The sequence below is a fragment of the Agelaius phoeniceus genome, chromosome 18, assembly GCF_051311805.1.
Source record: "Agelaius phoeniceus isolate bAgePho1 chromosome 18, bAgePho1.hap1, whole genome shotgun sequence".
NCBI lineage: Eukaryota > Metazoa > Chordata > Aves > Passeriformes > Icteridae > Agelaius > Agelaius phoeniceus.
The window spans coordinates 12,432,592-12,457,500 of record NC_135282.1 but is presented as its reverse complement, the minus strand read 5'-3'; the positions used below and the strand labels follow the sequence as shown (position 1 = coordinate 12,457,500).

Here is a 24,909-nt window from a genome sequence, read left to right as displayed (position 1 = left end):
TTCTCCCTTTTCCCCTTTTTCCCTTTCCCCCTTTTTAAGGACACCCCGTTGCTGTCCCCAGTGTGTGTCACACAGACCCCATGTCCCCATCAGTGTCCTCCTGCCACATCCTGGGCTCCTGCAGGTGCACTGAGAGGGTGGCACCCAAAGGCGATCCCACCTCCAGGGAAAAGGAATTCTGGAGTGAAGCTCAGGTGCTGCATGTTCTTACTCAGGGATGGATTTTTCTGGTGCTCCCAGAGGCTGAGCTGGGTCTGGATTTACCTAAAACTGTAGAAGAACTGGAGATAAAACCTCAGTTCCTCCAGGTTTTCTTGGAGATTCAGGTGGGAAATGGAGGGGTTTGGTCCATGGCCCGAAGAGAATGGATTGTCCCTGGTGTTCCCCGAGGTGCAGAGGATGCTCCAGGGGGGTTTTGCTCCTTCTCCCTCATTCCTGCCCCATTCCTCCCTCAGGAGATCGCCCCAGGGCAGCTCAGCCTGGAGGATCTGCTGGACATGACCGATGACCAGGTCTGTGCCACCGTGGAGAAGTTTGGGGCCAACAGTGAGGAGTGTGCCCGGCTGAACGCGTCCCTGTCCTGCCTCCGCAGCGTCCACAAGTCCGGTGAGTGTCCCCTGTCCCCCCAGCCTGCCCGGGCTGGGTGTCCCCATCCTGCTCTGATGGCACCAGGAGTGTGGCTTCAATGCTGGCAGAGCTGCTGCACCCCTGGGGCTGGCTGGGAATCATTTCCTGCAGGGAACATTTGGGAGCTGTGCTGGGAAAAGGATTTGGGGGTGCTGGTGGGTGAGAGCTGGGACCCCAAACCCCCCTGCCCTGGGCTGAGCCCCCAGCAGGGGCAGCAGGAAAGGAGGGAAAGGAGGGGGGGATTCTGCCCCTCTGCCCTGCTCAGGTGAGACCCCACCTGCAGAGCTGGCCCTGGGCATGGCGTTCCCAGCATCAGGAGGGATTGTCCCTGGTGATAATCCACTCCAGGAGCTGCTGGAGTGAGCCCAGAGGAGGCGATGGAGATGCCCCAAGGGCTGGAGCCAGGCTGGGAGAGCTGGGGGTGCTCACCTGGAGAGGAGAAGGTTCCAGGGACACCTCAGAGCCCCTTGCAGGGCCTAAAGGGGCTCCTGGAGAGCTGGGGAGGGACTGGGGACAAGGGATGGAGGGACAGGACCCAGGGAATGGCTCCCACTGCCAGAGGGCAGGGATGGATGGGATATTGGGAATCAGGAATTGTTCCCTGGCAGGGTGGGCAGGCCCTGGCACAGGTGCCCAGAGCAGCTGGGGCTGCCCCTGGATCCCTGGCAGTGCCCAAGGCCAGGCTGGACACTGGGGCTGGGAGCAGCCTGGGACAGTGGGAGGTGTCCCTGCCATGGCAGGGGTGGCACTGGATGAGGGCCCCTCCAAATCCAGCCCATTCCATGATTTACAGGGTCCCCTGACCCCCCTTGCCTGCAGGAGCTCAGTCAGGAGCCTCAGGGGAAAGCTCAGGGCAGCTCCAGCATCGCCTCCGGCTGGCTCGGAGCGGAGCCCCCATTCCCAGACCCCTTCCCAGGGAATGCCCAGCCCCGCCCGCCCTTCCCGGCGCTGGGTGCGCGGTTCCCGGCGCTGTGCGGTGCGGGCGGCGTTGCTGCTCCCCGGGCGGTGGCAGCAGAGCTCCGCTCTTCAGTCGCTGCCGGAGCCGCTCCGGCTGCAGCCGCGCCGGTACCGGGAGCAGAGCGGGGCCGAGGCTCGGGAGATGCGGCCTGGGCTGGGCAGGGTCCGGCTATGCTGGCACCGGGTCCCATCCGAGCCTTGATCGGTCACAACAGAACCTTTTGGGTTGGAAAAGATCCTTTAGGAGCGAGTCCAGCCAATCCCCAGCACCGCCAAGGCCAGCACTGCCCCATGTCCCCAAGTGCCACATCCACATGGCTGTTCAATCCCTGCAGGGATGGGACTCCAGCACTGCCCTGGGCAGCTGTGCCAGTACCTGACCACCCTTTCCAGGAAGGAATTATCCCAATATCCACCCTGTCCCTGCCCTGGCCCAGCCTGAGGCCGTTCCCTCTGCTCCTGTCCCTGTTCCCTGGAGCACAGCCCGACCCCCCCGGCTGTGCCCTCCTGGCAGGAGCTGTGCAGAGCCACAAGGGCCCCCCTGAGGCTCCTTTGCTCCAGGCTGAGCCCCTGCCCAGCTCCCTCAGCCCCTCCTGGGGCTCCAGCCCCTTCCCAGCTCCGTTCCCTGGCCTGGCCACGCTCCAGCCCCTCTGGCACAGCCCATCCCCATGGATGGCAGCACAGAACCGGTGCTGTGGTGCCAGCTCAGGAAGGCCACTGCCAGCACAGGGGGTGACTCTGGGGTAGCAGCAAACCCCCGTGATTTGGGGACCCCAGACCCCCATGATTTGGGGACCCCAGATCCCTCTGCCTGGCTCCTGTCCCCTCTAGAGAGGTTCCTCCAATGCAGCTGCACCCCAGGGTTTGGGAGGCTGGGAATGAGCCCTGCTGGGCATTGCAGGTGTGGAGCAGCCCTTGGGGACAGCAGGGGACATGGTTTCAAGGAGGGGCAGCTTTGGGGGCCCAGCAGTGTCCCCAGAGCACGGAATGCCCCAGAGAGGGATTCCAGCTCCAGCCTGGAGAGACTTTGGCCTCATCCACCAGTTCTGGTTGTTGGATCCTCTCCCACGTGGCACAGAGTGGCAGTGCCACCCTGTGCTGGGGACAGTGGCACTGGGGCGAGGTGGGGCTGTTTGAGCCCAGCCTGCCATTCCCTAGGGATCATCCCCCCTCTCCAGCTCCCTAAACCCAGCTCCTGCCTCCCTTCCCCTCGGCATTTCCATCAGGTCTCCCTGCTATTTGAGCAAGGGCGGTGGTGCCTCCCTGGGAGCCTGGGGAAGGCTCTCAGCTGCTCTTTGTTCAAACACCTCTGACTTTTAAAGGCTGCTCCACACAAATCCCACTCTCTCCTCTGCCCTCTCGGCCCAGGGAATTCCCTGCTTTGGAAAATCCACCTTGGCCTTTGGCTGGGCAGCTGCAGGTAGTTTCTCTGGTTCCTCTGGAGTTTTCCAGCTGGAGGAGATGGAAGGAGGAGGAGATGGAAGGAGGAGGAGATGGAAGTACCAGAGGTCTGTGGGATGCTGCTGCTCCATTTGTTCCCTAATGGGGCAGCTGATGGGGCTGCCAGCATTCCTGGTGGTCCATTGGATCCCAGCAGGGGAGAGCCAGCCAGGCAGGGAGTGTTTGTGTTTCCCATTTAACTCCATCCATCACCCACTGCTCTGCCTGCTCTGTCCCTTTGGCATTGCTGGGATGCTGCCGTGGCCACTCCTGCTCTGCCAGAGCTGGATCTGGATCCTTGGAGATGCCAGCTGCTGTGGGTCTGTGCCCTCCTGGAGATGCATTGTCCCATGGATGACACAACCTTGGGGACAGGGAGGTGACCTGAGGGGTGCAGGAGCTCCCAGGCAGTGGAGGAGACCAAATCTCCCTGAATTTCTTGAGGATTTGGGTGTGGGAAGCTCCCCCTGTGATGCCAGATGGGCTCCCTGTTCCCTGCCTCTGCCAAGCAAACAGCTCCATCCCAGGAATTCACCCTCTTTTCACCCCTTGGGAGAGCAGGAGCAGAGCCCCTGCCCCTCTCCTGCCAGCAGGGAGTTGGGAACAGTGGGGTTTCTGGCCAGGGAAGGGCAGGATGCTCCCTGGGTGCCTTAGGGTGAGGGTGGGCACTGGGAGCTGATCATCCCACCCTGCTCCAGACTCCCTATGGTCCAGGCAGCGTGTTTTGGTGGGATGTGGGATTGGGATGGGCAGAGCAGCACTGCTGGGACCTTGGGAATGTCCCCCTGGGCTGCTGGGGACTGAGAAGTGATGGAGTTGTGGCTTTGGGGTGCACTTAGAGGGTGCTGTGCTGCTTTTATCCATCCATCCATCCATCATCCATCCATCCATCCATCCATCCATCCATCCATCCATCCATCCATCCACCATCCATCCATCCCTCCATCCATCCATCCATCATCCATCCATCCACCCATCCATCATCCATCCATCCATCATCCATCCATCCATCATCCATCCATCCATCCATCCATCCATCCATCCATCCATCCATCCATCCATCCACCCATCCATCATCCATCCATCCATCATCCATCCATCCATCCATCCATCCATCCATCCATCCATCCATCATCCATCCATCCATCCATCCATCCATCCATCATCCATCCATCCATCCATCCATCATCCATCCATCCCTCATCCATCCATCCATCCGTCCATCCATCCATCCATCCATCCATCCATCATCCATCCCTCATCCATCCATCCATCCGTCCATCCATCCATCCATCCATCCATCATCCATCCATCATCCACCCATCCATCCATCATCCATCCATCATCCATCCATCCATCATCCATCCATCCATCATCCATCCACCCATCCATCCATCCATCCATCCATCCATCATCCATCCATCCATCCATCCATCCATCATCCATCCATCATCCACCCATCCATCCATCATCCATCCATCATCCATCCATCCATCCATCCATCCATCCATCATCCATCCACCCATCCATCATCCATCCATCATCCATCCACCCATCCATCATCCCTCCATCCATCATCCATCCATCCCTCCATCATCCATCCATCCATCCATCCATCCATCCATCCATCCATCCATCCATCCATCCTCCATCATCCATCCATCCATCCATCATCCATCCATCCATCCATCCATCCATCCATCCATCCATCCATCCATCCATCATCCATCCATCCTCTGGATTCCAGGGATTTGGAGCTGCTGGCTGGCTCCATGGCTCCATGACAGTGAGATACCAGCCCTGAGGACCTGTCTGGGAATCTTTAGGATGGGGATAGAAAAGCATCCTGGGATGGCAGCGATGCTTTTTGGATGCAGTGTTGGGATTTTAGATCCCTTGGGATATAACAGCCCCCACCAAAGGAGCCCCAAATGCACCAACTGCCTCAGAAACACCTTTTAATCTGTATTTTAGCAGCATTTTATCTCCTTGTGAATCAATACACTATTCTCATCCCAAAAATGTAATTAATGAACAAGTTACATCCTTAAAAGCTGGAATTCCTTGGCAGGAGCTGCAGCGGCTGATTCCGAGTCGCCAAGATTTGTATTCATAAAGCAGGAATGAGGTTCAGGATTAACCTTTCCCATCCATCTTTATTTATTGAGTCATTAATTAGAAGCCTCTAATTTCCCAGGCCGCCCCTGCCTGGGCAGGGAGCTGGAGGCTGTTTCATGGAGATGGATTTGGCCGGGATGGGCTTGGAAAAGGAGGCACTTCCCAAGCTGAGCATCCCAGGGCCAGCAGGGAAAACCCCGGTGTTGTGGTGTTGTGAGGGTCCCCAGGATGAGGTGAGAGATGAGAATTTGATTCCAAGTTCTCAGAAGGTTGATTTATGATATTATGATATTATAGTAAAATAAATTATATACTAAAACTCCACTAAAGAAAAAGAAAGGCGACATCCGAAGGCTGGACAAGAATCAATAAAGAGAACCCATGACAGACTCAGAGTCTGACACAGTTGATGGTGATTGGGCATTAATTAAAAACAATTCCCATGCTGGGTCAACAATTCTCCAAATCACATTCCAAAGCACCAAAACACGGAGAAGCTGAAGCTTCCCAGCTTCCCAGGAGAAGAAATCCTGGCAAAGGGATTTTTCATAAAATATCACAGTGACACCCCAGAGCATCCCATAAATTAGAGTGTGGCACATCCACACTCACCCCCCTACTTTGTGGGGTTACCAAAGATTGGGTTTTCCTGGGATCCTTGGGGTTTTGTTTTGGGGTTTGATCTCGGGGCGGGATTAATTGAATATTAAATCCTCCAGGAGCTGTGGCTGCAGGAGTTGATGGGCTGTGACTGCTGGGGGATGTGTGCAGGTTTTTAAGTGTCCTACCGGGAAAAATGAGCTGGAATGGGATCTTGATGAGCCCTGGGAAGGCTGAGGGTGGCTTGGGGACAGCGTGGGGTCAGACAGGGTCGGGAGCAGTGAGGGAAAAGCAGGAAAATCCCAGTTTGAAGGGAATTGGAGGGAATTTGGGAGCTGTGCTGGTGTGATGGACAGGAGGGAAGAGTTGACCTTCCTGATATCCCAGTGCTGCCAGGCTGGGGATTCCAGAGTCCATTCCAGAGGCTGCTATCCTGGCATGTGTGTGCTGGTTCCCAAAACACCCTGGACATCCCAAAATCTCCAGTTTGGAGCAGCTTTTGGGAAGGGCAGGAGCACTGGGAGCATCCCCAGGAGCAGCTGGGCTGCCTCGCCAGGTCCTGTGGGAATTGTTCCCAGCCTTTCTTTGTAGGAAAACAAAGCAAACCTTGCTTTTTGTGGTTTGGGACACAAAATTTTTCCATTTTTTTTGGGACACAAGATTTTTCCATCTCTGGATCCATGAGCTGCATCCCAGCGCTGCCTCCTCTTCCCAGGAGTGTTTTCCTGTCGGTTTTTAATGGAGAAGTTTGGGAAAAGTTTCCCTGATGAAATGGGTTGGATCCGAGGGGATTTGAAGCCAAATTCACCCCAAGGGAGCATCCACAGGGACAGGAGAAGTGTCCCGTGGGATTGGGAGGTGGCTGTGGCTCATATCAAAAAAAGAACATAATTTTTATTGAATAAATATGATTATATTATAATAGATAAAATTATATAATAAAATATATATTATATTATCTATTACATATAATCTCATTATATATACATATAATATATATATTATATATATAAATATTATATATAATGTATATATAAATATATAATGTATATATAATATAATTATAATATATATAATAACATATATTATATAATCTTTTCTATCTTATCTATTCTCTTATATTATATTATAAAGTATAATATATATTAAATAATATTATACATAATATATAATATATCATATATAACATATGTATTCATATATAATTATATAATACATATAATAAATATAATTATATTACATATATTCTTAATATATAAATATATAAATAAATATATAAAAAATATAGAAATAATATAGAAAGAAATCATTAATATATATAATATATTAAAGAAATACTGTATATTAGACTATATAATAATTAATAAATAATATATATTAAATTTAATATGAAATAACATAATATAATATATAATACTTGGAATCTAACAAAAACAACGAAGTTTTGAGGAGCAATCAGGGAACAAACGGGACACAGGGGACTTTCCTTCCCTCCCATCTCTCCCCGTGCATTTCCAGCCGGGAATCGGAGCAGCAGCAGCGGCAGCGGGGAGCGCCGGGAGGGAGCGGGATCCTCCCGCCCCTAACAGGCTTTGGAGCCGGAGGAGCTTTGGGATATTTTTGTTGTTTTTTCCCCTCTTAAGCGCATTCCCGGTTTAAGCTGATCCCATCTCGCTGCCTGCCGCCTTCCCCTCTGGAATTACGTTCTCCCGCCTTTTCCCGGTTATTTTCAGCCCGGACCGGGGGTGGATTTTATTCCCAGGGGGTGCAGGGACATCCTCGCCCCATCTTCATTAACGCCGCTAATTAGCGCCGGGCCGGCTCGGCGTTATGCAAATCAAGGCGACGGAAGTGGCCAATGGGAAGAGCAGGATTTGCATAGGCGCGCGGTGATTTGCATAGCGGATACTTTTCAAATTTCTTTTTTGCAAATATTTTTACTATTCTTATTTTTATTTTAATTTATTTTTATTTATTCATCGTTCTAATGAATTATTTTACTTTTAAGCATTGATAGTTTTTATTTCTTTTAATTTCTTATTTGATCGAATTAATTTTATCTTACAGCATTTTTACTTCTTACTTTTCATTTCTTGTACTTCTTAGTCATTCTAATTAATTTTTTTATTTTTTAGAATTTTTACTTATGTTTTTTACTTTATTTATTTTGATGTACTTTTATTTTCAGTTAATTTTAATTTTAAACCTTTTAATTATATTTTATTCTGATTAATTTATTTTAATTTCTAAAATTTTAATTAATATTTGCTTTACTTTAATTTTTAATTCATTCTAATTAATTCATTTTAATTGTAAAGATTTTAAATATTGTTTTAATTTTTATTCTTCTGTTTATACATGTTTTAATATTTCACAATTATTTAGAAATTGTTTATTGTTATTTTAAACATACTTTATAGTTATTTGGGAATTTTTTCCTGTTCATTTTTTCATATTTTACAATTATTTTGGCCTTTTTTATCAGTTATTTTGATGTTGTGCTCTGAGAAAATGACTCCAGCAAACTCCTCATGCCCCATCCTCCACCCCTGGACTAAAAGCTTTTTTTCAACCCAAACCTTTCCTTTCCCAAGCCTCTCCTTTTTCCCTGGAGCTTGAAGTGGAACATTCCCATGAAAAGCCTGGAGCAAGGGGAGAGGATCCAATTCCCAACGCAGCCAGGGAGGGGAAGGAGGAGATTTGGAAAATGAGGAGATTTGGGTTTTCCTTGGTGGGGACAATCAAAAGGCCTCAGTCGAGGGGCCTTGAGCTGGGATTAAGGACCAAATTCCTCCTGGATCATTCCTGGGATGCTCCAAAGGTGCTGCTTGGCTCCTGGTGGTGATGGATAATTAGGAGTGGAGAGGGGCCTCTGTTAATTACAGCTCCCTCATTATGGGAGGGAGGGGTGTCACCATCCCAGTGCCACCATTGGGGGTGGCAGCAGGAGCTGGTGATGGTGGGGACACGTGGGGACACCTCCACCCCTGGAAATTCCTCTCTTGGAGGGGTGAGGCTCCACAGTGGGATCTCCAGAGCAGCTCTGGCTGCCCCTGCATCCCTGGAATGCCCAAGGCCAGGTTGGCCAGGGCTTGGAGCAGCCTGGGACAGTGGGAGGTGTCCCTGCCATGGCAGGGGTGGCACTGGGTGATCCTGTGGGAATCTCTGTGGCTTTCAGGCCACCCATCCCTCTGCTCTGGAGCCAGGCTGGGAGAGCTGGGGGTGCTCACCTGGAGAGGAGAAGGCTCCAGGGACACCTCAGAGCCCCTTGCAGGGCCTGAAGGGGCTCCAGGAGAGCTGGAGAGGGACTGGGGACAAGGGATGGAGGGACAGGACCCAGGGAATGGCTCCCACTGCCAGAGGGCAGGGATGGATGGGATATTGGGAATCAGGAATTGTTCCCTGGCAGGGTGGGCAGGCCCTGGCACAGGTGCCCAGAGCAGCTGGGGCTGCCCCTGGATCCCTGGCAGTGCCCAAGGCCAGGCTGGACACTGGGGCTGGGAGCAGCCTGGGACAGGGGAGGTGTCCCTGCCATGGCAGGGGTGGCACTGAATGGGATTTAATGTTCCTTCCCACCCAAACCATTCCAAGATTCTGTAACACAGAGAAGCTTCCTGCTGGGATGCAGTGCCAGCATTGAATCAATCATGGAACAGCTGGGTTGGAAGGAACCTTTAGGATCATCCCATTCCATAGGCAAGGACACCTTCCACTCAACCAGGCTGCTCCCAGCCCCATCCACCCCATAAACCCTCCCAGGGATGGGACCTTTAACCCCTGCAGGGCTGATCAGAGAATCAGCCTTATGGTCTTATGTTGAGGGAAGAGATGAGGATCTGACTCCATGTTTCAGAATGCTGATTTATTATTTTATGATATATATTACATTAAAACTATACCAAAAGAATAGAAGAAAAAGACCTCATCAGAAGGCCAGCTAAGAATAGAAAGCAAAGAATGATAACAAAGCTTCTGTCTTGGACTCTCTGTCCGAGCCAGCTGACTGTGATTGGCCATGAATTACAAACAAACCAAGATGGGCCAATCCCAGATGCACCTGTTGCATTCCACAGCAGCAGATAACCATTGCTTACATTTCATTCCTGAGGCCTCTCATCTTCTCAGGAGGAAAAATCCTAAAGAAAGGATTTTTCACGAAAAGATGTCTGCGACAAATCCCCACCCTCCGCCGCACCTCACGGCCGTGTCTCTGTGCCCTCTCCAGGCGGGAGCCTCTCCAAGCAGGACTGGACCATCCAGTGGCCGAGCACGGAGCCGGGCAAGGAGAACAGCCCCGGCTGCCCCAGCGCGGAGCCGGGGCCCTGGGGCAGGACGCACCCGAGCCCCAAGGTACCACCCAAATGCGGGCAGCACCACTGCCACGCCGGCTCGTCCCACGGCCCCATGTACACGCACGTGGACCGCCTGACCGTGGAGGGCCACCCGGGGCTGTGCCCACCGCTGGAGTCCGGGCACCGCTCGCTGCCGCCGTCGCCAAGGCAGCGCCACGCCGCGCACACCCCCCCGCGCACCCCCAACATCGTCACCACCATGACCCCGCCGGGGACCCCCCCCGTGCGCCGCAGGAACAAACTGAAGCCCCCCGGGACTCCCCCGCCCTCGTCGAGGAAGCTGATCCACCTCATCCCGGGATTCACGGCGCTGCACCGCAGCAAATCCCACGAGTTCCAGCTGGGGCACCGCGTGGATGAGGCGCACACCCCCAAGTAAGTGGTGCCCCGGGTGCTGCTGCGTGTTGGGAGGGGAAAACCTCATCCCAGCGCCTTGGGAAAAGGACTTTTATCCCTAAATAATGCATCTAGTTTGGAGGTTTTGTGTGGAAATTCCTTTTTGCAGCTCCTTGCAGCGGGGGTGTTGTGGGATGGGGTTCTGCTCCCCCAGGATCTCATTTTGGGGTGGGTGGGGAGCTAGGAAGTTGTGGGATGGGGTTCTGCTCCCCCGGGATCTCATTTTGGGGTGGATGAGGTGCACACCCCAAGTAAGTGGTGCCCTGGGTGTGTGTTGAGAGGGGTAAACCTCATCCCAGCGCCTTGGGAAAAGGATTTTTATCTCTAAATAATGTGTCTAGTTTGGAGGCTTTGTGTGGAAATTCCTTTTTGCAGCTCCTTGCAGCGGGGGTGTTGTGGGATGGTGTCGGTTCTGCTCCCCCAGGATCTCATTTTGGGGTGGATGGGGAGCTGGGAGGTTGTGGGATGGGGTTCTGCTCCCCTAGGATCTCATCTCATTTTGGGGTGGATGGGGAGCACCCAGGGGCTCCAGGATTGCTGCTGGCCGTGCTGGAATGTGGGATGGGAGGGTTGGGTTTTCCAGCTGCTGCACGGGAATGGCTGTGAGAGCTGCATGGGGGAGTGAGTGCACGCCGGAGAGAGATGGGAATAATCACCTTCCAGCTGCAAAGTGGATATATGGATTTATAAATCCTCATGGAGAGGAGTTTGTGTTCTGGAGATCCCCCGGGATCTTTTCCATCCAGGCTCTGCCGCATCCCGCGGCTCCTGCTCTGCGGCTCCGCTGCCGGCAGAGGCTGCTGCTGTGCAGGGAAAGGATTCCCTGGCATCCCTACATTCCCTCCCTATCCCTTTCCTTCCCTTTCCGTGGCCCTGCTCGGAAAACCTTCCTCCTGCCATGGCACGGGGTGGCAGAGGGAACTCGTGGCCACTTTGGGACATCACCGCCTCTCCCTGAGGGCGTTTCGGGATGGAGCTGGTCCAAAGCAGGATCCCAGGACAAGCTGCTCCTTTTGTCCCCAGATTCGGAGTTCTTGGGGATAAAAAAGCCGTGCCAGAATCTTGGGAAGAGTCCTCTGAGGGCTGTGGAGGGAGCATGGAAGCTTTGGCACAGCACAGCCCCTCCGGCCTGTCCGTGGTGTTTGGGCAGCTCCAGCTGGGATACAGGAAGGGTTAAATCCACTGAGGTGCTCCCCGTGCCTGACCTGGAGCTGCCCTTGTTGGGCAGAGGGAACCAGGGCAGGTTTGGGGGTGGCAGATGTGTCTGGTGGCCTCAGCGTGGCGGTGTCACTTGTCCCCCAGGCTGTGGCAGCCGTCATTGTGCAGGGGTGAGGGTGAGCATCCACCCTCCTTTTCCCCTGAGCTGGGAATTTTTGTTCTCTCAGGGCTTTTAGCTTTTGGGAACAAAGTCATTTCAGCTGGAAATGCTTCCTGGAACGCCACCCTCATGCTCAGGCACTGGAGAAGTGTTGGCTTTGTTGGGTCCCCAGGAGCAGCCCCGTGTCCCCAGGGAGCATTCCCGGGAGCTGCCTCTCCCTCCTCCTGCTTTTCTCGGCATTCCAGCCCCAATCCATGCTCTGCCCTCAGCTGGAGAGGGTCTCACCCAGGGCAGAGCTGGCCCTGTTTGATCCCTGGGTATTCCCTGATGATCCTGAGCTGAAATTGCTGGGCAGCAGTGGGAAGGGAGCGCTGGAGACGTTGGGAAAGATGTCCCTGTCAGGCAGGGATCACAGGAATGGAGGTTTGGGCTGGAAGGAGTTAAAGCTCGTGTCATTCCAAGGGCAGGGACACCTTCCAGCACTCGTGGTCACCCTGACCTGGAGCTGGACACCATGGAATCTTCTGGTCACTGATTCCCCAGGGTGGGGAGGGGGTGCCTGGAATTCCCTGCAAAGGGAAGGAACAGGGAAGGGCATGCAGATGGAAATGCCACACAGGGTGACACAAACACACAGTGATGTCCCCTCTGCCTTCATCCCTCTCCACACAAGGTGCCCAGAGAAGCTGAAGCTGCCCCTGGATCTCTGGAATGTCCCAGGCCAGGTTGGATGGGATTTGGAGCAGCCTGGGACAGTGGGAGGTGTCCCTGCCATGGCAGGGGTGGCACTGGATGGGCTTTAAGGTCCCTTCCCACCCAAACCATTCCATGATTCCTTTGCCTGACTGCAGCCAGTTCTCCCAGTGTCTCCAGTGCTCCCTTCCCAGTGGTGCTGGGCAAATTCAGCTCCTGATTAGGGAATTAATCAAGGGAAGAGCCAATATTGACAGGGCCCCGTTGTGCTCCAGGGGCTGCTGCGCCGGGTTGGATCCGGATTCCTGCAAACCTCTTGGAGAAGCAGGGAACTTCATTTTCTCTAATGGCACTTCATGATTTTGCAGGAGACAACCACTAAATCCTGCCTGCTAATCCCATTAGTGCTTCGGGATTGTAATTAGTGCATTAAAGAGGCAGCTTCTTCTTTTTTCCCTCTTTTTTTCCAGCACAGCCCTGCTGGAGTGGAAGTTGTTTATTAGCCTGGATGAGGTGGAAAATGCCTGGCACAGATAAAAACTGGATTAAAATTGAAATATTTTCTGGCTCTTCTCAGCTAATTGTTATTTTATGGCCGTGGAATTTGAGGATGGATTTTTTTTAATGGCATACTTTTACAGTGTTCCTGAAGTCCGAGTCCTCTGTGCTTCCTGCAGGAGGGAGCTCATCCCTGGAGGAGGGTTTGGAGCCTTCCCTGATCAACCCCTCCTGGTTTTTGTTGTGCTCCTGGGCCCTTGGGTTGCTTTGGATTGGGGCTTTTTGTTCCCTGTGTCCTGTTCCAGCATGGAAGGATGGGCTGGACATGGACAGCTGAGAGTTTGAGGATCCCAAGTGCTGGGTGGGATCTCCTGGAGTGAATTTGGGGTGGAGGTTTAACTCCATCCTGCCTGGTCTCTGCAAGGGCCCTTTGAGACCCTCCCAGGAGGGAGGTTGGTGTCCCTCAGGCTGATTTATGGAAGGGACATTAAAGCCCATCCAGTGCCACCCCTGCCATGGCAGGGACACCTCCCACTGTCCCAGGCTGCTCCCAGCCCCAGTGTCCAGCCTGGCCTTGGGCACTGCCAGGGATCCAGGGTGGGCACCCTGTGCCAGGGCCTGCCCACCCTGCCAGGGAACAATTCCTAATTCCCAATATCCCATCCATCCCTGCCCTCTGGCAGTGGGAGCCATTCCCTGGGTCCTGCCACTTATCCAAAGTCCCTTTATCTCCTCCTCAGCTCAGGATGGGGTGAAAGGGGCTCTGGGGTGACTTTGGCAGGAGGAGAAATCTCTCTCCCTATGAGCTGTGGGTTGGGATTGATGGAGTGGAGCCCTCAGGGTTCTCTGAGGCTGCTCCCCCTGGATTTTTCCACCTTGGCACAGACAGAAAATAAACCAGCACCATTTATTTGTGACAGCAGCAGCAGCGACCGGGTCCCCTCCCGAGCAAGGCCACCTTGTACTGCTTGATTCCCGATGACAGCTCATAAACTCCTTTGAATGTTGTGTTTTGGATCTTATTCCTGGTGTTTAATCCATCATTTCTGTGTGCCAAGACCTTCTGAGGCAGGGGTTAAGTCTGATTTTTTTGTTTTGGAGCTCCCAGCCTCCAATTTTCCCGCATGGAGTCTCCAGCTGTCGACCGTAACTCCGAGGTACGGAACATTACTCCTGAAAAGATCCCCTGACTTCCATAAATCCACAGCCCATAAACATCTCAGGAATGGTCCTCAAACCCAAACAAAACATTGAGAGTGGCTGATAAAATAATGCCCATTTAATACCTCATGAATTCCACGGGCCATTGGAGTCTCTCATGGGTAGTTAATGATTATCCATCAGCCAGGAGCCAGGGAAGAAACAAACTTGGAATGGGAGGTCTCAAAAATCCATTAGCTGGGGAATAGAAGTCCAGCTCGTTAAGGGCTTGTTAACCCTTGGAAGGAGTGGGTGGATTTTACCCTTAGACCCATCCTTTGGCCCATCTTTTGTCTTTTGTCCTCTACCTAGGCCCACCCATCATCCTTACACCCCTCTTTAGACCTGGCCTTCATCTTTAGGCCTCCCCTTTAGCCCATCCTTCATCCTTCGACCCCTCTTTAGACCTGGCCTTCATCTTTAGGCCTCCCCTTTAGCCCATCCTTCATCCTTGGACCCCTCTTTAGACCTGGCCTTTGGCCAGTTCTTGGTCCTTTGGCCCATCCTTTATCCTCTGACCTCTACCTAGGCCCACCCATTGTCCTTGGACCCATCTTTAGATCTGGCCTTCATCTTTAGACCTCTCCTTGAAGCCATCCTTCATCTCTGGACCCCTCATTAGACCTGGCCTTTGTCCTTTGGCCCATCCTTTATCCTTTGACCTGTACTTAGACCTTTTCTTTGTCCTTAGACATATCCATCATCCTTGGGCCCATCCTTAGACCCATCCTTAGACCCATCCTTCTTCTTTAGACCTGTCCTTGGACTCATCCTGGGATCCCTCACTAGACCCATCCTTCATCCTTAGGCTCATCCTTAGACTTTTCCTTTGTACTTAGAACTATTCTTCACGTTTAGACCCATCCTCAGACCCATCCTTCATCTTTACACCTGTCCTTGGACCCACCCCTCATCCTGGGACCCCACATTGGACCCATCCTTTGTCCTTTGGCCCATCCTTAGACAGACCCTTCATCCTTTCCCCCATATTTGAACCCCTCCTTCATCCTTAGGCCTGTCCTTGGGCCTGTCCTTCATCCCTGCACCCCTCATTAGACCCTGGACCCCTTTCCTTCTCTGACCTACCCTTTGTCCTTTGACTCATCCTTAGACTCATCCTTCATCCTTAGACCCCTCATTAGACACGGCCTTCATCTTTTAGCCCATCCTTCATCTTTGGAGCCCTCCTTACCCCATCCTTCTTCCTCTGAGCCCTCCTTAGCCCATCCTTTGTCTTTCAGGCCTGTCCTTTGACCCATCCTTCATCCTTAGACTCCTCATTAGACGCAGCCTTCATCTTTCAGCCCATCCTTCTTCCTTCTGAGCCCTCCTTAGACTCATCCTTTGTCCTTCAGGCCTGTCCTTTGACCCATCCTTCATGTTTGGACCCCTCTTTAGACCCACCCATCATCTTTTAGCCCATCCTTCATCTTTGGGCCCATCCTTAGACCCATCCTTTGTCTTTCAGGCCTGTCCCTTGTCCCATCTTTCATCCCTGGACCCCTTATTAGACCCACCCTTCATCTTTTGACCCATCTTCACCTTTGGACCCCTCCTTAACCCATCCTTCTCCCTCTGACCCCTCCTTAGCCCATCCTTTGTCTTTCAGGCCTGTCCTTTGACCCTTCCTTCATCCTTGGACCCCTCCTTAGATCCATCCCCTGACCCCCCCTTCATCCCTGACCCTTGTGAAGGGCAGCTGAGCCCAAACCCTGCTCAGCTCCCAGCTGTGGCTCCTTTTGCCGCGCTGCTGTGGCCAGATCCATGAGCTCCAAGGAGCATCCTCTGGGAAGCAGCTGGAGAGGCAGGATGGGAGCAGGACCCAGCCCTGGGGACGTGCTGAGTTCCAGCAGCTGCTGGACAGGATGGGACATTACATTTTTGTGGTGCACGAGGCTCCTCCAGCTCAAGGCAGCTGGATTTTGGCTAAATTTTCCATGAGTTCTCCTTGTCCTGTGTTGCTGCAGTGACATTCCGGGTGTGGGTGTTTTCCTGGTGGAAAAACCTGCTGGTTCAAAGCCTTCTGAGGGTTCATTTCCTCCCCTTTTGCTCCATTGGTGCCAAGGTGGATTTTTGGTGGGATTTTTCCAGACTGGGATGAGGATTTCCTGGCTGGGTGAAGTCAAACATGAAGTTCAGATGTGACCTGGTGATAGAGCACATCCCCAGCTTCTTCTTTTCCTTTTTCCTTGACCTATTTCCAACTTTAACTTTAGACACTTTCTGTCCTGGGGGTGTTTCTTCTCCATCACACATTGCAAATTCCTCACAATGGGATATTTCCTGTGGTACTTGGCCAAATCTACTGCCCAACTGGGAACATCATGGCCCAGAGGTGAAAAACTGGATCCCAGACCCACAAAAACTTGGGAGCACAGGGGACGGAGGTGAAAAACTGAATCCCACACCCACAAAAATCTGGGAGCTGAGGGAAGAGAGGTGAAAAACTGAATCCCAAACCTCCAAAAACCTGGGAGCAGAGGTCTTCTCCACCGTCCCCACCCCACTGAGCAGCCCCTGCTTAGACTGTGCCTCAGATTTAATCATTTAAGCTGGTCCTAAACAGGCCCTGATGGATCATTAATTCTGCTGCTCCTCAACCTTGATAATAATGATGTTTCCCCTTGTAGCAATTCCCATCCACCTGGTGGATCGATGTTTGGATGTTCTGCATGGGCAGGATTCAGGAGAGCATCCAGGCAGCTCCTGTGACATTGCCCAGCTTTGGAAAGGCAGGTGGGCTCCTGGCACTGGGCACGAGCAGGAGATTGATGTTTGCAGAGCAGGTGGATGCAGCAGGACGTGCCCAACGTGTGGGAATGATCCATATGGAGCCTCTTCCCAAGGTGGGCACTGGCACCTGGGCTGTGCCAGCCCTGGGGTGGCAGCAGGAGCAGGGCAGGGCCCGTCCCCTGTGAGACACCTCAGATCTTGGGGTCACATTTGTGTCCCTCATGACAAGATGGACATGGAAGGGCTGGAGCGTGGCCAGGCCAGGGAACGGAGCTGGGAAGGGGCTGGAGCCCCAGGAGAGGCTGAGGGAGCTGGGCAGGGGCTCAGCCTGGAGCAAAGGAGCCTCAGGGGGGCCCTTGTGGCTCTGCACAGCTCCTGCCAGGAGGGGACAGCCGGGGGGGTCGGGCTGTGCTCCCAGGGAACAGGGACAGGAGCAGAGGGAACGGCCTCAGGCTGGGCCAGGGCAGGGGCAGGGTGGGCCGATCCATCAGGGCCTGTTTAGGACCAGCTTAAATGATTAAAACTGAGGCACAGTCTAAGCAGGGGCTGCTCAGTGGGGTGGGGATGGTGGAGAAGACCTCTGCTCCCAGATTTTTGGAGGTTTGGGATTCAATTTTTCACCTCCATCCCCTGTGCTCCCAAGTTTTTGGAGGTCTGGGATTCAATTTTTCACCTCTGGGCCCTCAGTTCCCAGTTTTTTGGAGGTCTGGGATTCAATTTTTCACCTCTGTCCCCTCTGCTCCCAGGTTTTTGGAGGTCTGGGATTCAGGTCAGGCACTGGCACAGCTGCCCAGAGCAGGGCTGGAGTTCCCATCCCTGAAGGGATTTAACAGCTGTGTGGATGTGGCACTTGGGGACTCCATGATTTCCAAGGATCCCATGATCTCTGTTATTTATCCTGAAACCAGAGCCCAGCCTGGAACTCCAGCGAGGGGCAGAGCGTGGCAGTGCAGGAATTTGGAGAGCAAAACGAGCAGCATCTCTCCCTGTGCTTCCAAATCATCCCCCTGATTAATCTCGCGGCTGCTGCCGGGCTGTGGAGCTGTGCACAGCTCCTGGAATGTGTCCAGCTCCCTCAAAGGATGCTTTGCACACCGTGAGGTGACAGTGATGAGTGGTCCCCGTACCAACCTGGCTCCGTGCTGGAACCGTCCCGCTGCTCCGGGCTGCGGCGCTCCTTAGGAGTGTCATTAATGTTAATTACGGCCCTGCTATTCCATCCAGAGCCGCTGGAGCTTTACCGTGCTCAGAGGAGAAACTTCTCACCGTGTCCTTTAATGAGGAGTTGAGGCTCCTTTCAAAGCCAGACGGGCGTGAGGATGAATTTAGATAAGGATGAGCACCCTGGGAGAGGTGGCACCGCGTTCCTGGCTGGGAGGGAGGGCACGGGGAGGGCAGGGGCTGAGGGCAGCGCTGGCCAGGCTGGCACTGACCACTGCTGGGCCTGGCAGAGCCTGAGCTCTGCCCAGCTCTGTCTCCCAGCCAGGAGCAGCTCCCCTGTTCATTTCTTCGTGGTTCAAGAGGTTTGTGGGAGCTTGTCCTGACCCTCCTGCCATCCCAGCCCTGACCCTCTGTGCTGGCCCAGGCTGGCCAAGGGCTCCAGGGGATTCCTTGGCAATAATGGGATGAAAACCAAAAGCAGGGAGTGTTCCTCAGAGTCCAGAGAGGCCATGGAGGTGCTCCAAGGGCTGGAGCCCCTCTGCTCTGGAGCAGCTGGGGCTGCCCCTGGATCCCTGGCAGTGCCCAAGGCCAGGTTGGACCCTGGGGCTGGGAGCAGCCTGGGACAGTGGGAGGTGTCCCTGCCATGGCAGGGGTGGCACTGGATGATCCTGTGGGAATCTCTGTGGCTTTCAGGCCACCCATCCCTCTGCTCTGGAGCCAGGCTGGGAGAGCTGGGGGTGCTCACCTGGGGAGGAGAAGGCTCCAGGGACACCTCAGAGCCCCTTGCAGGGCCTAAAGGGGCTCCAGGAGAGCTGGAGAGGGACTGGGGACAAGGGATGGAGGGACAGGACACAGGGAATGGCTCCCGCTGCCAGAGGCAGGGATGGATGGGATATTGGGAATTAGGAATTGTTCCCTGGCAGGGTGGTGAGGAGCTGGGATGGAACTCCCAGAGCAGCTGGGGCTGCCCCTGGGTCCCTGGGAGTTTTTCAGGCCAGGCTGGACACTGGGGCTGGGAGCAGCCTGGGACAGTGGGAGGCGTCCCTGCCATGGCAGGGGTGGGATGAGATGGGATTTAATGTCCCTTCCATCCCAAACCATTCCAGGACTGTCCAGATCTGCCCCACCTGGCTGAGGTTGTGCTGTCTGGGGATGGGGAAGCCCCCTCAGGGTGCCCCATTCCGGGGCTGAATCCCTGTGGAAGTTTCTCCATCCGAAGGAGGCTCAGCCTCAGCAGCCCTGGCTGGCCCCAGCTCACCCTCAGTGCCCTCAAGGAAACGTAACAGTGGCAACCAAGAAAACAGAAGGGGCTTAATGAGAAACAGCTCCAGCTCCAGGATCCTGGAAATTACCTCTGTCAGCTCCTTCCTGCCCCTGTCTGCTCCCAGTGCTGTTCCTGCAGCCCTGAGGAGGAGGAGGAGGAGGGGGGAAAAAAACCTGTTTGGCTCGAACTCCCTTCAAAGAATTTCCCAGCTTTATAATTTGCAGCTGTAATAAAAAAGTTCCACTTTGTGCTTGGAAAAGAGAATAATAGATCAGTCAGAGTCGAGCCTGGAAATTCAGGCATCCAGGGAAGTGGGGACAGGCACTTGGATAAATATTTAAGTGCTGAGGCTTTGATATGAAGGAGCTGCTTTTCCTCTGGCCAGGGGAGGGAGGGATTGTTGCCTCTTTATGGGAATGAGGAGGATAAATGGAACATCTGCAGGATATTCTGTGTTTATTTCTTTATCTCAACCCCAGCTTGTTCCCGAGTGTGAACATTGTGTGGAGCTTGTTCAGGTTTGGGTGGAGAATGAAGGAATTTCAGCTTTTCAGGCAGGTTCAAAAAACTCCTCTGCCTTGAATGCTGAAAACCCTTCAGAAGCTGGTGCCACCCTGAGTGCAGCAGGGGGATTTGGGACATGGGATGGCACTGGGCACGGAGCTGTGAGTTTATCCCAGTGCCAAAGGTGACCTGGTGCCTCCTTTCCTGGCTGAGACAGCTCCAGCTGGGCTGGTTGTGATCCCAACTCCCCAAGGCTGTTTGGGAATGCTCAGACTCCTTAGCCAGGGTGGGTTTTTTAATGGTTTATTTGAGAAAAAGGTCAGATTTTGCCATCTGTGTGCCAATACGGGAACAGGAAGGGAGAAGTGGCAGGAATTCTGGAGAAGGGCTTTGCTAAGGAGGGACAGGACACAGGGAATGGCTTCTCACTGCAGGGATGGGTGGGAAATGGGGAAGGAATTGTTCCCTGCGAGCACAGACTGAAGCTGTGGCTGCCCCTGGATCCCTGGGACAATGGGAGGTGTCCCTGCCCATGGCAAGGTTGGGATAAAATGATCTTCAAGCTCCCTTCCCACCAAATCATTCCTGCCTGAAAGAATGCCAGAGTGAATCTGAGTGTTTGAATCCGAGTATTTTCTTCCCTTTTTTACCATTCCAAAGAATGCCAGAGTGAAACTAAGGCTTTTCTTCCCTTTGTTTTTACCATTCCAAAGAATTCCAGAGTGAATCTGAAGCTTTTCTTCCCTTTTTTTTTGCCATTCCATGAATGCCAGAGTGAATCTGAGTGTTTTCTTCCCTTGTTTTTGCCATTCCTAAGAATGCCAGAGTGAATCTGAGTGTTTGAATCTGAGTATTTTCTTCCCTTTTTTGCCATTCCAAAGCATGCCAGAGTGAAACTAAGGCTTTTCTTCCCCTTTTTTTTACCATTCCAAAGAATGCCAGAGTGAATCTGAATGTTTTCTTCCCTTTTTTTTTACCATTCCAAAGAATGCCAGAGTGAATCTGAGGATTTTCTTCCCCTTTTTTCCCATTCCAGTGGGTGCTGGTGGAGGAGGCACGGGGGCAGCCCTTCACCTGCTCCTTGCTCTGATTTAATCGGGAATATTGTGCAATTAAAGCACTCCAAAAGCCACAAATCTTCGGGGCTGAATCCCGGCCAGGCTGCAGCGATCTTTAATCCTTTGCAGCTGAAATACCAAGGAGAGGATTTCTATTTTTTTTTTCCTCCCACTCTATTTCCCTTCCTTTAAGAGCAACGCTTGTGTGGAAATTGGTGTGTGCTGACGAGGAGCAAAGTGGTGAATAAAACATCACCTGGCTCCTGCAGGGGCAGCTCCTGCCCGGTGGTTCAATTGTAAATTAAACCCGTTTTAATTCTTTTAAATGGCAATAAGAATGGGAGTGCCAACAAATGCCTGCAGAGCAGGCTGCTACTTACTCGACTTCTGGGTTTTTTAAGAGTTGGGAATGGAAATGAGCCTTGCCAGAGCTGGGGAATGGTTGGGGTGTCCTGTTTGTGATGCTTTTTGGGATGAGCCAAATCCCAGAAATATCACAGCCCTGAGGAATTGACTTGATTTCCAGATTTTCTAAGAGTTGGGCATGGAGATGAGCACTGCCAGAGGTGGGGAATGTTTGGAGTGTCCCCTTTGGGATGCTTTTTGAGATGAGCCATACTCCAGAATATTGACTCAATTTCCAGATTTTCTAAGAATTGGAAATGGAGGGTGAGCCCTGCCAGAGCTGGGGAATGGCTGGGGTGTCATCTTTGGAATGCTTTTTGGGATGAGCCCTATCCCAGGACATTTACAGCATCACAATCAACATTGACTCAATTTCTGTTTTTTTAAGAGTTGGGAATGGAGGGTGAGCCCTGCCAGAGCTGAGGAATGGTTGGGGTGTCCCCTTTGGGATGCTTTTTGGGGTCAGCCCTATTCCAGGAGCATCACAGCCTTGAGAATATTGACTCAATTTCTGGTTTTTTTTAGGAGTTGGGAATGGAGATGAGCTCTGCCAGAGCTGGGGAATGGTTGGGGTGTCCCCTTTGGGATGCTTTTTGGGATGAGCCATATTCCAGAAGTATCACAGCCCTGAGGACATTGACTCGATTTCCAAATTTTCTAAGAGTTGGGAATGGAGGATGAGCACTGCCAGGGGCTGACTGGGGTGCTCCCTTTGGGATGAGCCCTATTCCAGGAGCATCACAGCCCTGAGAATATTGACTCAATTTCTGGTTTTTTTAAGAGTTGGGAATGGAGATGAGCCCTGCCAGAGCTGGGGAATGGCTGGGATGTCATCTTTAGGATGCTTTTTGGGATCAACCATACTCCAGAATTATCACAGCTTTGAGAATATTGACTTGATTTCTGAGGTTTTAAGAGTTGGGAATGGAGATGAGCCCTGCCAGAGGTGGGGAGTGTTTGGGGTGTTTCCTTTGGGATGCTTTTTGGGATCAGCCCTATTCCAGGAGCATCACAGACTTGAGAATATTGACTTGATTTCTGTTTTTTTTAAGAGTTGGGAATGGAGGATGAGCCCTGCCAAAGCTGGGGAATGGCTGGGGTGTCATCTTTAGGATGCTTTTTGGGGTCAGCCCTATTCCAGGAGCATCACAGCCTTGAGAATATTGACTTGATTTCTGTTTTTTTTTAAGAGTTGGGAATGGAGATGAGCCCTGCCAGAACTGAGGAATGGTTGGGGTGTCCCCTTTGGGATGCTTTTTGGGATGAGTCATACTCCAGAAGTATCACAGCCCTGTGAACATTGACTCGATTTCCAGGTTTTTTAAGAGTTGGGAATGGAGGATGAGCCCTGCCAGGGGCTGGGGAATGGTTGGGGTGCTCCCTTTGGGATGTTTTTTGGGTTGAGCCCTATTCCAGGAGCATCACAGCATCACAGTGAACATTTGACTAATTTCTGGGGTTTTTAAGAGTTGGGAATGGAGGATGAGCCCTGCCAGGGGCTGACTGGGGTGTCATCTTTGGGATGCTTTTTGGGATCAGCCATACTCCAGAAATATCACAGCCCTGAGAATATTGATTCAATTTCTGTTTTTTTTAAGAGTTGGGAATGGAGATGAGCACTGCCAGAGCTGGGGAATCTTTGGGGTGTCATCTTTGGGATGCTTTTGGGATCAGCCCTATTCCAGGAGCATCACAGCCCTGTGAACATGGACTCTATTTCTGGGGTTTTTAAGAGTTGGGAATGGAGATGAGCCCTGCCAGGGGCTGATTGGGGTGTCATCTTTGGGATGTTTTTTGGGATCAGCCATACTCCAGGAGCATCACAGCCCTGTGATGGATTTTTACTCCCTGTAACACACGGATCCCACGGTGCCCATCCTCACATTCCAGCCTCTCCCAGCACATCCTGCTCTTCCAGCCACCAAACCAGCCCGGGACATCCCAGCAGGGCAAAACCTCCGCGGGCTCCTTTCTGTGGCAATCCCAAACACACATCCCCACCCTCCCTGCCCTCTCCCTCTGTCACTCCCTGCCCTCTCCTGGCAGCGGTGACGGGGCCCTTTGTCCCGCTGTCTGCTCCTGTTTTTCAGTGCCTGTTGAAACCCTCTATTTTTCCCCTCCCCAAGCCGGTGATAAGCGTTTGACTGATCCCACCGAGCAGGCGGGGATGAGCCATTCAGGCGGGATTGACACCTCGAGGGATTTGCATTAAACGCTTCAAACTCGCTCGGCTTTTTTTTTTTTTTTTTTAATTATTTTTTTTTATTCCCCATTTTCTTTTTTTTTTTTTCATCCATCATTATATATTTAGCAAATTCCTGCATGAAATTACAGCCCCAATCGTTGGCATTTGCCTATCTGAGAAGGAATCTCTCCGAGCATCCCGAGGCAGGAATTAACCCCGATGCTCCACGGAAAAAAGGAGGACCAATGAGGAATTTGGGTCTGCAGAGGGTTATGGGGTGGTGAGAGGTGAAGGAGAGGGGGATTCTGGGGGTGCTCACGATGTGCCAAGGGCTGAGATGTGAGATTTTGGGAAAGGTTTAGGAAGCCAAGGGCTGCATAGAGCAGGGGCTGACCCCAATGTGCTGCTGGGGACCTGCAGTGAGGAGTAGAATCCCGGGAATACCCAGATTTGGAGCCACCTGGAGCAGGGAAGAGGGTGGGACAACCGTGGAGAGAAGCAAAAAAAAAAAAAATAGTGGGGATGTCCAGATTTTGGGATCTGCTCCAAATGTGGCAGGGAAGGTGCCCTTGGCCCATGGTGGCATTTTCCTGTCATTCCTGGAGGGTGCTGTGGGCATCTCCCAGATTTTGGGGGGCTCCAGGCCTTGAGATGGACCAGGTGTGTTTCTCTCTGCTCCCTCAAAACCCTTTGGAGCTGAAATAAAAAATATCTGCTCCATAATCCTGCCTCCCTTTCCTGAAACAGGGCTGTTTTGGGTCTTATCCCTATGGAAAATTGAAATTAGGCTGAGGTTTTCCCTTGTTTTCTTTGTGTTTGGTTTGGTTTGGTTTGGGTTTGGTTTTGGTTTTTTGTTTGGGTGTTTTTGTTTTTTTAATTCTCCTTTTTTTGCCTCTGCTGTCCTTGTGGAACTGGGAGACTGGCACAGGGAATGGGGCCCCTCCTGCCCAGCTGGGATGGGGAATTTAGGCTGGCAGGACCAGGATGCATTTCCAGCATAAAAGGAGGATGGAAATGTTTGCCTTGGACACTTCCAGGGATCCAGGGGCAGCCCCAGCTGCTCTGGGCACCCTGTGCCAGGGCCTGCCCACCCTCCCAGGGAGGAATTCCTACCCAAAATCCCATCCATCCCTGCCCTCTTTTAGTTTGAAACCATTTCCCTTTGTCCTGTCACCATCTATGGAATCATGGAGTGGTTTGGCTGGGAAGGACTTTGGAGATCATCTCATTCCAACCTGTGTAGATGGATGGATGCATGATGGATGATGGATGGAGGGATGGAGGGAGGGAGGGATGGATGGATGGATGATGGATGGATGGATGGATGGATGGATGGATGGATGGATGGATGGATGGAGGGATGATGGATAGATGGATGGATGGATGATGGATGGATGGAT

General features: G+C 52.5%; 1 protein-coding gene across 5 annotated transcripts in view; it reads left to right on the top strand.

Moving 5' to 3' along the window:
• The window catches only part of KSR2 (kinase suppressor of ras 2), a 93,530-nt gene that overhangs the window by 7,961 nt on the left and 60,660 nt on the right, over positions 1–24,909 (top strand). For all 5 annotated transcript variants that reach the window (XR_013184643.1, XR_013184642.1, XM_077187781.1 and 2 more), the window contains exons 3-4: positions 456–606; positions 9,968–10,469. Coding sequence is in view for 3 of the 5 variants with exons in the window: in XM_077187781.1 (XP_077043896.1) it covers positions 456–606; positions 9,968–10,469 (653 nt within the window). In the remaining 2 variants the exon portion in view is untranslated. The remainder of the gene's footprint in view (positions 1–455; positions 607–9,967; positions 10,470–24,909) is intronic.